Raw genomic sequence first — 14,385 nt, 5'->3', positions numbered from 1 at the left:
TCCCAGTGCTAACTAGATAAATCTAGCCATACAGCCTAGAGCAGATGGTGGGTTGGGAGCTGAGCAGTACAGAGGCTTAATGGTGATAGCAATGAGTATTTGGATGTCATTATTTTATTAGTTAGCAAACAGAACCATCATTGTGGTCCCTCCTCAGTATTATGTGTAATGATGTTGTAGGTGTCAGCCCCCAAAAGTTGGCACAATGGCCTAATCAGTGTGTTCTGATGTCTTTTTTGATCTATTCTGTCATCTCTGCACAGCTTCACTAACAACACACATGGGAAGGGAACAAATATAGTTTTATAGATCATTCAGTGATCCCATAAGTCTTGAGGCCCCTGAAAAAGCCATTCTTTTGTGTGTGTGTGTGGGGGGGGGGGCTGTGTGGCTGTGTGGCTGTGTGGCTGGCGGGTATGACCTTTGTGTTATCAGCACCGCTCTCTAACCAATTGAGCTAACTGGCCAGCCCAAAGGCCATTCTTTGTTTTGTTTTTCTTGAGGTAATTTCCTAGGGAAAATTGCCCTTGACTTCCCAGTCATGTATTTTGGCTTACTAGAGTAGATCATCTAGAATCTGTTGAGAGCAGCTGAGCATGGCTTTTTCCCCCCCTCCCTTCCTTTTTACCATAATGCCTCAGACAGTGACATTTCCTTCAAATGAGAGAAATAGTAAAAAGTCTCTCTTTCCATGTAGTAGATCTAAATGAGACAAAGCCCAGAGGAGCTTGGTCCATTTCAGTGTGTTGTGCTGTTCTGCCTGTGCCTGTGATGTGGTCACTCTTGTTCTAGGCTTGCATCAAGGGTAAGCCACTTCCTCCTGGTAAGGAGTCACATAGTGGGACTTGGAGAGGGATTCAAATGAAAACTAAAACAAGGCATGTCAGACTCAGTCCCAGTGCTGGCTGAAGTCTCCTTAGTCCCATCATGTGGATGGATTCTCCTCACCTGCAGACATTCCTCCACACCCTTCCCCCACCACCCCAATCCTGCTACCTCAGCAGGCTGAGCCTGTTGCCTGGCTGACCTTGTGCTTTATTCTCAGTAACTGCTGAGTGCAGACTAGGAGACTGGGGCTGCCCGTGGACATTGGCTTATGATATGGAGAAGGCATAGAGCATAGTAAGAAATGAAAAGAGCTGCAGCCATCTAACCAGGGCTGGGTTTTGTCTCTTTTTGTCCTTTTTTTGTGGAATTAGGAATTAGTATTAGCAAGAAGCTCTCCAGAAGGCTAAAGTCTCTAAATGTTCCAGTTCTCTTTCTCTTAAACGAGAAAGACATGAATTTGTGAAATGTCTTCCTTTTCTAAGGTCACATAGCAAGTATTGAGTAGGATCCCCACCCCAAGAAAGCTCTACTTGTATTGCCTTTTTCTTGGAATCAGCAGGTTTACGTTTTCACTCATTTTAGTTTTGATCTTTTGGACTATAACAGCTGTTGAGTCGCTCTCCAGGAACAATTGTTAATAACTTTTTCCTTATCTAATCCCTCAAATGATGTTTCCTAAGTGTGAACTAAGACTCAGCAGGTGGTTGTGGTGGTGTTGACTCTCCTAGTTTTCTATTAAAATGATAGAAAAGGTATATCTTTCCTGCCTCTTTTGTTTCTTGTTCCATGCATTTTAGTTTGAATGACAAGGCTTCTATTCAGGCCCCTAGGAAGGCCCCAAAATGTCTTGGCCCCAGAATTTTTTCACAGCATTAACTCCAAACTTTCTTAACCTCTTTTCTTTCTTTGTCTGATACAGCCTCCGTGAATGTGCTGGTGCAGAATTGCAAGATCTACAATGATGCCAGCTGTGACATTTCTGCAGATGGCCAGCTCCTGGCAGCTTTCATCCCTAGCAGCCAGAGGGGCTTTCCCGATGAAGGCATCCTGGCAGTGTACTCCCTGGCCCCCCATAACCTGGGTGAAATGCTCTACACCAAGCGATTTGGTAAGGGATAGGAAGCCACCCTAATGACAGAGGGATGCTGGTGCCTTGGCATGGGCATTCCTAGATGAGGCGTGGCTTGGGTGGGAGTAATGGTCACATACTGTTCCCTGCCTTCACTGGGGCACAGGCCAGAGAAAGATTGCTTTGCAGGAGTCCTGGCCAGTAGCATTGCAGAAGAATCTCAGAATAAGAGTCTGTCTTGCTACAGTAACATCACTGGCATGCTCCTGTTATGATGGCCAGGAATAAAGGAGGAGCCTTTTAGTCGTGGCTTGGGAAACTGAATACACACATACACTGTTAGACAGTTTGGCATTTTACATTAAAAGCCCCCACAAAATGTGTGTGCTCTTTGATCCAGCAATCCCAGAAAACTATACAAAGATTTACATACAGGTATGTTCACAGCAGTGTTTTTGTTGCTTTACAAGTTAAAGGGTTGCTTAAATAAATGGTGCAGTGGTAGGATAGAATTCAATTGGCCTTTAAAATGCTCTTTCAGAATAATATTTAGTGATGGAAAAATGTTCAAAATGTATTAAGTGAAAAAAGTAGATTTCAAAATGGTATTTACAGTGATACCAATTTTTTTAAAAGGTGGTTATATAATAACAATGGTTAATATTTATTAAGTACTTTCTGTATGTTGAACACACTACTCAACATATACATGCCTTCTCATTATACTCTTCACTACAATCCTATGAGATAACCCCCCAGGATGACCAAATAAATATGAAGATTGAAGAAAAGACTAAGAGTGAAAGTTGTCTTCTGGGAAATGTCTCTCTGTTCTCTTGGCCTTCAGGTCCCAATGCCATTTCAGTGAGCCTGTCCCCAATGGGCCGATATGTAATGGTGGGCTTGGCTTCACGAAGGATCCTGCTGCACCCCTCCACAGAGCACATGGTGGCCCAGGTCTTCAGGCTGCAACAGGCCCATGGTGGTGAGACCTCCATGAGGGTGAGTGCCATTGCTTGTGCCCCTACTATATGGCAGCTCTCCTAGTCTTGGCAGGACAATGAAGGACAATAGTGTGACCTCCTGGTCAGGACCAGAGCTATCCTAGTCACAAGGAATGAGAAAGGGCTCCAGTCCACCTATCCATGACTAGCAGGCTTACTTTTGCAAGCTCTGGACTATTAAAAGGCAGAGACTTTCTCACACTCTGGATTATGAACTGAGTTCCCCAGAGGCCTGAAAGTATCTTCAGGTAAAGAATAAATTGAATACTTCCTTACCTCAATATGAAACTTTTAGTCTGGAGATACATCAAGGATACAATGAAATATCTATTTTTATTTAAACTTTTTTTTTTTTTGAGGAAGCAAGCTATGAAAAGTAATAGTATACCATGAAATGTTGTCTTTTGTGGGTTATAGTCATGATGGAAGATGAGGACTGTAGGCAGCTGCTGTGTTCTGAGTTGTCCCATCCATTTTCAGCAGTGGAGAAAAGGTCCTGTTTAGGATCCTCTCTTATCAGAGGTACGCCTCTCTTGTACTGCCAGAAAAGCCTTCTGGACATTATATGGGTAGTGGCTTTTTGCACTCAACCAGAATAGTGTGCCTGATTGAGTTTCCCACATCCCATGAGGGCTCATTTGGCCAGGTTTTTGGCAAGGGGAGTCGAGCATTTGAACAGTTCTATAATTAGATAGTATTTAAGTTCTGTCTCAAGCTAAGAACCTGTGAATTCCCTTAGTACTTTGTGTATTCTGTGCCACTTACAGTGTGATGCACTTGTTGGTATATTTTCTTGAGTTATATAGTATGTATGTTTAATCCACCCAATTAGGTTCAGTGTAAGTTCCTTAGGGGCATATCCTCCAGGGTCCCTCATTTAGTGCTACATATGTAGATACTTGTTGAATGCTGCCTGGAATGGGAAGCATTTGTTTTAAAGAAAAAACTAGAGGTAGGACCCAATATATACCAAGTGATGGAAAGTGGGTGGCTGGGTGTGGTCCTTCCTTCTTCAGCCTCCTCTTCCTCCTGTCTCCTACAGATATCCTCTATCCTACTATACTGAACCACTTTCCAAGCTCTTTGAATTTGATAATGCATCTTCTTACCAGGGTACCTTTATCAGGGATGCCCTCCTGTCAGCATCTCCAACTGCATGAAAGCTCTTCCCTTTCTGTGGCATCTTCCTTAACATAATTGATCATTCCCTCCTTGTGCCACCGCTGTACCTACAACACACTCTTGTGTTAATATTTCTCACACCAAACTGCAGTTGTTTGTTCTCATGCCGTTCTCCTCTCCTGAACTGTGAGCTCCTTGAGAGCAAATACCACATCTATTTTATCTTTATAAAGTCCAAGTACCTAATAGGGAACCTGAATTTAGTAAAAACTGAATGAACGAAAGAGAATTTTATGAAAAGTATCCTCCTTATCACTTCTAGGTGATAACTAGCAGAACCAATGATGGGTGACATCATGTCCCACCAAGCCTCTGATGGGGCAGAAACAAGGCATTTTTTGCTCTTGACATCACGGTGACAGGAAAGTTCTGATTCTTGAATTCCATATGACTCTGGCAATATTTGACACTGGGTGAACAGGAAAAGACTGTAGGAAGTTCATCAAGCCTATTTTCTTATCTAGATATTTGAGGATGGAAGTTGAGTTTTAGTTTAAATATTTTTCTTTTGCTTATCGTAAGGAGACTTGGATGGTATAAGTACCTGGTGTCTGGTTTTCACCACCTAAAATCTTGATCCCAACAGCTGTTCTTCTAACCCTTCCTGCTTAATTGTGGAATAATTGTTTATAATCATTAAGAGACAGGATTTGATTTCAGTAATGCTAATGGATATCTCTAGCCTCTTTCAGAAGCCAGGGCTCTTGCCCAACTCCTGGGCACAGCTGCCAGTCCTCCATCCTAGCAAGGTTCCTCTTTTCCATAAGTAGCCAGAAACATCTGGCTAAAGGCAGACAGCTACAAAGTGGAAGCCAAGATGCTAGGATCTGTTGTCACACATGGGGCTGGCAGCTCAGGGACTGCAGTTGGAGAATTCTGCTGGGGAGATGTGGTAATCCAATTAGTCCGTTGCTGTCCTGCTAAGGGGCTCAAGGCAACGCGCCAACTGCTGCATGCCTCATGACAAGAGCTATTTCTGAGGCCTCCCAATGAGGCTTTTTTGATTCTTAATAGGTACCATCTGCCACTAGTAGAGGGAGCTGAAATATCTAGAAAATTCCCATTTGGGAAGTGTTTCTCTCACCCAAGAGACAGAATCAAGGTATCTCAACAAGATTTTGCTCAGCCTAGTGTCCACTCAGTCTGCCTTTAAACCCCCATACTAATGAAAGGTTTCTGGTTTTCCAGGTCTTGGTTGCCTCTTACATCCAAACGTACCAAAACTCTCAGCAAATGTGCCTGAATTCAGTCATTGGTGGAAGGGAAGACACCAGCTTTTTTGGATAGGTGTGCTGTACCATTTAAGGCAAGAAGTGAATTTTTGTCTAAGAACAGGGAGTGAGGGTTTAATGGGACAGGAGAGCATCTCCCTCTTTGCATAGGTGGGTGTCTCCATCTGTAATGTCAAGTTTTGGTCTAGAAGGAATGCTTTTGTGGATAATGGGCCTGTCCTGATGCTTCTCTACCCAGAATTCTCCTTCTCTTTGGTGTTACCTCTTGGAAATCACTGTGGTAATGTTCAGAGAGGTGAACTTGTTGGGCCAACAGGCATTCCCAGGAGACCATCCTCCAGAGCACTGATTTATTTTAAATTCTCACAAAGTGGCATCTCTCCCCAAGAGATGATCTCTTATGCAATCCAATGTGAAAACTTTTCTGAAAATGAATTGCTAATTGCTATTAGCCTTGGCACACTTATTCTAAAGAGTTCTTCAGACCTCTGGATCAGTGCTTCTCAAATTGTGGTCCTTGTACAACCTGCCTTAGAACTACACGGGGTTCTGGTTAAAATACAGGTCCACTTCAGACCTAAAGTCAGAATAAGAATGGGTGCTGAAGGGACCCAGTAACTGTGTTGTTAAAACAAGCTTTCCAGATGATTCTGATACACACTTGAGTTTGAGAACTGCTGTTCTTAATATCTACTTTCCTTTATTTTAGGTTACTGCCCTCAGCCTCAACAAGGCAGTGACTGGGTCTCAGGTTTACTTGCCATGGTGGTTTTATGTGTGGTGCTTTGATCTTTTGCTAATTTTATTGCAGGCATAGTGATGGTGTTTTCTGTTTCCTACCAAACAGCTTTTTGGCTGTCTGCACTTCACCTTCCATTTTTTCTCAGCTGTTGCTGTTTTCCAGGTTTCTCCCTTGAAGTCTATATGTGCAGGAGTCTTTTCTTCCCCATGTTGAGTCATTTTAATTTTTGTACTTATTTCTAGAATCTAAGGTCCTTTTGATTTTTCCCTTCTTTGATTACTAAGGCCAGCCTTAGTCCTCCCAATTTTATGATTGGCAAATTAGGAAAAATAAGACTGGATGTACATTTCATCTCTTCCTTCCCTCTGTCCATTTGAGATGCCTGCAAACTGGATATGCTGCTCTCTCTAACTCAGAGTCTTATTTTCTGTCTGACTCCCTTTCACTTGAGCCAGCAAGGACTTTTTGTTAATTTGTTTTGTTTTTAAGTTAGGCTTTTAGAGACTGCTGGGCTAAAGTTGTACTGAATTCTCAAAACACTAAACTGCCTGTGTTCCCTCTTGGCTTTCATTTTCTAATTGGAACGAGTCACAATATTGTAACAGAAAACAGCAATTAATTTTCTAACATAGTGGCAACTTGCATATTATAATGACTTTGGTTGAACCAAGTGAGAGCATAATAACAAAAATGCAAAATTACTAATAAAACCAGAAAGTCATATACCAAACTGTTCTTCCAGTTTGTATCACAGTAAGTGTGTCCTGTTACCTAGGAATTGGTGCAAAAATCAGCAACTGGGGCAGTGAGATTCAGGGACATAGGGGTGATGCTAGGGCATTTTGAGCTAGAAAGCAAGAATAGGAGTAGTGCTTTCAGCACAGGAATTACCATGTGTATACTCTTTCTCCCAGATGCATACATAGACACCTCCCCCCCACCCCTCCATACAGGTGGAGATTGTAGACATATAAGTAGTTTAGTAAGAACTGAAAAGGATCCTCAGTGCATAATCCTGCAGATCCTAGGGGCACTAGGAACTTGAGTCTCTCTGGTGCAGGTTTGCTTTTCTCTCTGGTCATTTTATTGACAGAAGTGATGGACAAGAACAGCTTCATTTGACTTGGATGGGGGAAGAAGCTCTAGGACAGAAAGCAGTTTAGCTCCCCTTTTTCTGTGGAACAGCAGTATACTCTAAGGCAAAGCCTCAAATATGTAAAGGGCCAATTTTATTGAAAGCTTTTTCTTTGTGGCTATGTGGTAAAACTGTATTCAAGGGTTGAGTGACTGTTACCCAGACAGATAGATAGTTTGGAGGATATGTTAGAAAGAGAACATCTCTCTCTCTCCTTCTTCCTCTCCCCTTTTCTCTTTCCCTTCTACTCTCTTCCCTTCTTGACCCTAAGAGTTCTGCTGTTCAGTGGTGGGCTGTCCTGTATATACCTCCCTCTAGAGCTCCAGCAGTGCATATCCCCTCCATACTCAACAGGTCTTAGGCAGCAGAGAAGGAAAGCAGATATGTTGCCATTTTTTACAGACCCACAACCCATCCAAAGCTGGCTGAGCTTTAGTTCTCAATGTGTAGTCCCTGGGGACCACATTAGCATTACTAGGGAACATATTAGAAATGCTTATTCTTAGCCTTGCTTCAGACCTGCGAATCAGAAACTCTGGGGTTGGGGCCCAGCCATGCATGTTTTAACAAGCCTTCCAGGTGACTCTGCACACTAAATTAAGGTTGAGAATCAACCACTGACTGTGTAGGGATTCCAGTTAGATGTCAGGTATCAATATAGCTTTATCCTCTCGCTTTGTTCTCACCCTCTTACTGTCTCTGAAACATCGTCTGGTTTATTTCCATGGGCTCCTATTAACCACATCTTTCAGATATTTCCAGGCAGTTGATAAACTGATGAAAACCTCTTGCCCTGTGCTTTTCAGGATAATGCTAGCATCCTAGAGATGGTACCTTGAGGAACTTAAGGACTAATGCTGTGAAGCCTTTTTCCAATTCTGATTAAAATTCCTACCTGGAAGCTCATGCCTGTTTGCCCATGTGCTAGAATACAGAGATGGCTTAAAGAGTGAGCAGCAATATCTCTTTTTCTCCAGGTCCTTCCTTATCTGAAGGACATTTCTTCAGTTCCTTTTCTCAACATTCAACTCATTCCCATCCTTGGATGGGAGATGTCTGATATGAAACCCATTAATGGTTATCTTAGTGTCATCTTGGCTATAAAGAAACATTAGTTGGCTTGCTTTCTTTTATACCATTTCACAGCCATCGTCACAGAGCCAAGTGATAGGTGATCATTATTATTATAAGTTCATTAAAATGAACCGTAGGAAAGGCCTGGCATCCAGAGTGCTCAACTTGGTCAGAACCACAGTTGTAACTCTCTTGGACCTGTCCTAGTTTTATTCTTCACTATGTAATCTTCACTATGACTGCCTCCCTCCCAGCCCTTGAATTGAGCCTGTGATAAAACCCTAATCATCTGTACTTTCCTAGGTTCTAAAGTTTTGAGTTTCAAAAGTGACCCAGAACTGTAGTTTAATCCAGAGTAGTCTCCAGAAATCTAAGGGAACTGAGCCTCTTCTCAATCTTTTCTGGCCTTGGGGGTGGCACATACCAAAAATAAAGATGTTTTATTTTTGTGTCTTGGAAGGGTACTATTTCTTCAAGGGGAGATTGGGATAAAAGAGAGACGGCTTTGTTGTCAGAAATGATTTACTCCTTCCTAAGATTTTGTCCTCATTAATTTCCTTAAAGCTGCCTGTCAGTCGATTAAAAGCTGCTTCTGCTGCAATTATCTTAAAGTTGACTTCTGAGATGTGGTACAAAGCATTTATTCTCAAAAAAAAAAAAGTTCCTTTCTTCAGAACATTGTATGAAAGGGGTACGGGGTATGGGAGAAGTCAGAGGTGTCTCTGATGCAATTTGTCAGAGAAGGGAGGGGGCAAGATAAAACATTAAAAATAACATTAGAACTGCAGTCAAAGCCATTAGTTTAGGTGAATTTTTCCATGACAGATTCATTCAACTCTGACAATTTCTTTCTTCTTTGGCCTCCTACATTTTATTTTTTTCACTGGAGAAAATTTTATTGAGCCCCTACCATTGGCCTGTGAATGCAGCAATGAACAAAATGGACCTGAACAGCTGGCCAGTTGGCTCCATTGTTTAGAGCATAGTTCTATAAGTTTTATAACACCAAGGTCAGAGGGTTTGGATCCTCATACTGGCCAGTCACCAAATAAAAAAGACCTGTTCCCTGCTCTCATGGTGCTTCCCTGTTAAATGCCTAGATTCCTGACTGGTCTTTTCACTGCTGTTCCCCCAGCCTTCACTGTGCTTGGCACAGAGGAGAACTGAGCATTTGTTTCATGAATGTGTATTACTTTGAAGTCTTGTGGGCCGTGTGCTTCCCTGCAGGTACACGCACATACACCCTGCTCGCCGCCACCATCACCAATGTGCCTAGCACATTACTCAATACACTGTAATTGAACAGAGGTACAGGTGAGCTAATCCTTCTGAAAATAGGGGATGTCTTACCCATTTCCACAATTCTACCCAATATCAGTGAGTTTCTCAGGCTTCTGGTCCCAACCCTGAGACATGGTGAGAGGCTCCCGGTACCTAGTTTCAAAAGTAAAAGGCAAAACATTGTTTTTTCAGGAATTGGTAGGAAAACCAATTCTTACATTTGTAAAAGCTGAAAGTATTTAATGTAACCCCTGTCCTAAACAGATAATTACTTTCTTCTAAAAACATATGGGTCAAGCAAAATACGAGGGTATTTCAGAAAGTTTGTGGGAAAATAGAATTAAAAAAAGATAATGCAGATCTTTCCATGAACTTTTGTTGTTTGTTTTGGGGCGGCTTGACCTTGGTGTTACAACACTCCATGAACTTTTTGAAGACTTCTTATATATAGGAAGACTCTCTTATAACTACTCAGGCCATTTCCTTTGAGATTTAGAAAGCTGAAGAAGTTCAAGAACTTGTGTTATGCTCAGAAATTTGGGAACAGGAGGAAGTAATTATTTTAATTTCTGGGAGTTCCAGGAGCAGTGAGTGCCTCAGTATTTCATTTAGCACAGAAGAAGATCCCACAGCTGAAGTAATCTCTGTGCTTTGATCCTAATGGCCAGAGATGGTCTTTGGAAAGCATCAGGCCATTGTAAAATAAAATACTTGTCTTCTGAATGTCCTTGGATCTCTTTGGGGAAAAAATGGGTAAGACAGAGTTTACAGGTTTCAACAAATCACAGGAGGTTGGCTAGAAATGACTTTAAGGCAGCACATTGTCAATAGCAACAAAGGGCAACAAATTCCAACAAGTTAATAAAAGAAGCTATTTGCTCTTCTTTTCTGCTGGGAGAGCTTTGGTTTGGACAAGTGTGATCTAGGCAGATTTGTTCCTGCTTCAACCGAATGAAAGGGGGGAATTAGGTTACTTTGTATTCTGATTCTTATTTTAAAATAACCACTTTAAAAATTGCATTAACATTCTTTGGAATTCTAAACCCCAAAGTAGAATGAATATAAGGAAGGCTTGGAGACAGTGAAAGAAATTAAAACTTGTAGAAAACAAATTTTCTTCGAGATGAAGAAACTAATAATTCATGAATCTAAGCAGATCAACAGCTCAAATGGAAGAAAAGATGGCCGTGGTGTCTCTCCCACTGCCTGCTCTGGGATGGGTGCATTTCTCAGCCTGACGAGATGTGTAGCCATCCATTTCCAATGGAAAGGTCAGCTGTCTCTTAGCATCTGCTTTCCACTGACTTTTTTCTGTCTTCTGAGAGAGTTGATTCTCTTTTACTAACCGTCTCTAAAAGCTTAAAGCTTCCCTTAATTCCCATTATTTATCCTCCACGCAGTTCATTTCTTCCTCAAAGCCCCCTTAGCTTCCACCTTGCACCTTTTCCCATGGCCCTTCCAGCCTCAGTTTCCAGTTATCCCCTTCTTCCTACCAGCTTCCATTGTCTTGGTTAAAATAAAGGAGATCTGCCAACTGCACTTGACCTCTTGCCACCACTGCAAGGTTCCAGCTTTACAGAGATCCCCAAATGTAAACAAAATAACCACAAAGTTTTTTCTTTTGGCATCTTATTTGGGATGATCTGAGCAGTACCGTTTGCTACTTGGGCTTATGGTCTGAGTTTTTTTGGCATGCAGTAGAAAAGAAAGCATCTTGTTGAGGCTGCAGTACATTTTTCCTCTGAATTTTAGAAGGGTGGAGAGGAAGGTTTCCCACTGACCTCCTCTGACTTTCTCTCATTCTTTTTCTGTCTAGCTTTGAACAAGACACAAGACCCCTTTAGTTTTGATCTGGGAACTCTTTTCTTTTGCTCCTACTTCCTATTAGTGTTTGAGGGATGGAAAGGGAAGCAATACCAGCGATTATCTCTTGGATCCCAGAAGTGGAGGAATCATTATCTTCTCCTACCGCCTTGGAACCATAAAGATCTTGGCGACCTCATTCCCTGTTGACGTGTTGAGACTGCACTGACTCCAAGGAATTTGTTCCTTCTAGCATATTGATTCTAATTCCCTTCATAGATGTTAAACAGAAACAAGAACAATCTACTTTGGGGAGGGCGAGGGTGCTGTCAGCATTTGTCATATACCAGGGAATAGCTCCAGCTGACACAGGTGAAACCAGGACTCTTCAAACACGAATCAGCAACTGGGTTTTGTGTCCAGCCTTGCAGTGTCCTTAGGACCTGATAATCCTCCTCCAATTTAATGAAGTGTTTGGTGTGATGGCTTCATGAGATGTCGCTTTGTCAGAGAAAAGAGGGGGGAGGGTTTGGCAGACCACCCAGCTTTGTCCTTACTATCCCCTAGAGAGCTTCAGGGCGCCTGACTAGTGTTCAGGAAACTTTCACTTGAGATGTATTTGGAGTACCTTTAAGTAAGGCCAGAGCCATCCTTCACAGTGGCTTGGTTCTTCTTTCTTGTGAATACTGATGAGATTTGGGTTTATAGATCCAGTCCCCAGCAAAATCTGGGAGGAGACTCACAGCTCACCCAGTCTTTGGGTTGAAAAGACTAATGGCTGAAACCATAAATGTTTTGGGAGTATAAATGGTCTGGGAATAGCTGGAGCTCCCTAAACACCTGTCAGTATTGGGAAACTTGTTGCCCAGTGTTTTCTTATTGCTAGTGCTGACTAATAGTGAGAGGTATTTCCCCTCAGTGAGGTATCCTGAAAACTGCTCAACTCTGTCCAGGGAAAGGAGTGGAAACTACATCTCTGGGTGCTTTTCAAAATGGGTCAGATTCTCATTGCTCAAGGGTCCTTTAGCTTCAGGCATGTGTGAAATGAGGATTGGACAAGTTGACCTCTCAGGACCTATAAATCTGATTCCTACCCATCCTGCACCCTCTGTGTTCTCATCCTCCTCTGTACCTCTTGCCCTCATCTCCCTCCTCCCTACTCCCACATTAGAGTGTGATAAGCAAGCAGGCACTTATCGGGAATCCTAGAGGCTGCTGATCTTCATGTGGCATTTTCTGGCTTCCTGCCACAAAGCGGGATTTATCCTAATAGCCAAACACTAAAGGAGATGGGCACTTGAGAGCTGCCCTTTCAGCACTGTTTAAGGACTTGGGCATGAGAGGGGTGCCAGAGCCAGAGGACAAATTGCTGCCCCCATGACTCCTGTACCCGTGGAAGTTGTGAACTGGCTAGCAAGGCCAACAAGGTCTGGGGGTCTGAACCTTTAATTCTTTCCAATCCCCTGTGGCCTCATCTCACCTAAGCTGGGTTCATCTTTTATACTGGCCCCTTAAAGGTTTCATCCCTAAAGCAAATTCCTAAACTAAGAAGCAAATTGGTAGCATTTGCTTGTTAATCCCTCTTTATTACATATGAGAGGCTTGTTTGCTTCTTTCCCGGTCTGGAACATTTCTAGAAAAGAATTATTTTATTCTTTTCTTTGAGACCCCCATCAAAAAACTCAGCACAACCCGTAAGCATCTGATTACTAAAACCTCATTATCCTCCTTGCAAGGCTGCTTTCTTTGGCCCTTCAACCCCATTCTCTGCAATCCCTGCAATTATGAATCATGATTTTAGGGGAGATTCTGCTATGAGGCCCATATAGAGCTGCCACAGGCCCAAAACCAAGGCTGCCTTCATCCAACCCGTTAAAATTAACCCTCATTCCTCCTTAATTCTGGGTGTACCCTCCTCACACCATCTGACCTTTGGGAGAAGGAAAATTAGACAGATTAAGTGATTCCAGCCACAGTTGTCTGATCACAACCACGTTGTCCTTTTGGTGTTAAAAGTTAAATGCCAAGTTGCATTTAACCGTGTATTGAATAGTTTGGATGGAAAATATTGTCTGTCTTCAAGGAAGGTGAAAAACACTAAGAAAGAATAGAGGCATCACACCCCATCCCTTAGTTTAAAGGAAAGGTGTTGATTAGGTGCAAAGTGAAGAGTGGTATTCCCATCTGCATGGATAATAAGCCGCTGAGGTTGAGTGGAAAGCAGTAGCCATGAATGTGCTCAAGGCTCCTGCCAACTGTGTATGTACAAGGAGGAGATGTTCCAAAAGTCAAGCAACCACATTCTAGATATCTAGGCTAGAAATTCATAAACTCCATTGGGCTCTCTTTTAATAGTCTCCTTAGACCAAAGATTTAAGGAGCGTGGCTAATTCTTACATTTGGAGTTGAGTCACAGGAGTCTCTTAATGTAGCAACCACAGAGCAGTCAGTCTTACGTCTCAAACCAGAGTCAGTTTCCTATTTGTAAAAGGCCTATTTAATCTCAGGACCATAGCAATGTCCTTGTGGAAGAATGTCATTAGCTACCCAGGCATGTTTCTCAGCACCACACACCTAGCGAATTCTCATACGAGAGAGAGAGAGAGAGAGAAAGAGTGTGTGTGTGTGTGTGTGCGCGCGCGCGCATCAGACAGATACCCAAGACACATGAACACATGTTTTCAAATTCAGGGCTTCTTGTCACTTGGTTTGCATAAATGTAGTGGACCCTTACTTAGCTGAAGCTCAGTATTTTTCTTTTTCTTAAATTCAGTCTTTCATTGGGATATTCAGAAAAATAATTATTATTGTACCACTCTAAATTCATTTTATGAATACTACTTCATGAATCACACTCATTTGTTTTCTAACTTTTTTTCCTTCCATCAACCCCAGGGGCAGGTAAAGGCAGATGAAGTTCATATTTTAGAAATTAAAGGCTGGGGAACCTAGAAAGGAAATAAAACTCCAGTTTATAGATTCTTAGCTTCTCCTTTTCATGGGCCCTAATGATCTTTTTTGTAGCCCTAGATGCA

At 42.3% G+C, this 14,385-nt stretch overlaps 1 protein-coding gene across 7 annotated transcripts in view; it reads left to right on the top strand.

The window, feature by feature from the left end:
• The window catches only part of AMBRA1 (autophagy and beclin 1 regulator 1), a 165,324-nt gene that overhangs the window by 131,352 nt on the left and 19,587 nt on the right, over positions 1 to 14,385 (top strand). For all 7 annotated transcript variants that reach the window (XM_063094030.1, XM_063094035.1, XM_063094034.1 and 4 more), the window contains 2 exons: positions 1,748 to 1,936; positions 2,745 to 2,899. In XM_063094030.1, the coding sequence (XP_062950100.1) occupies positions 1,748 to 1,936; positions 2,745 to 2,899 (344 nt within the window). The remainder of the gene's footprint in view (positions 1 to 1,747; positions 1,937 to 2,744; positions 2,900 to 14,385) is intronic.

Source organism: Cynocephalus volans, chromosome 4 (genome assembly GCF_027409185.1).
Source record: "Cynocephalus volans isolate mCynVol1 chromosome 4, mCynVol1.pri, whole genome shotgun sequence".
Classification (NCBI taxonomy): domain Eukaryota; kingdom Metazoa; phylum Chordata; class Mammalia; order Dermoptera; family Cynocephalidae; genus Cynocephalus; species Cynocephalus volans.
This window is presented reverse-complemented; position numbering and strand designations above follow the sequence as displayed.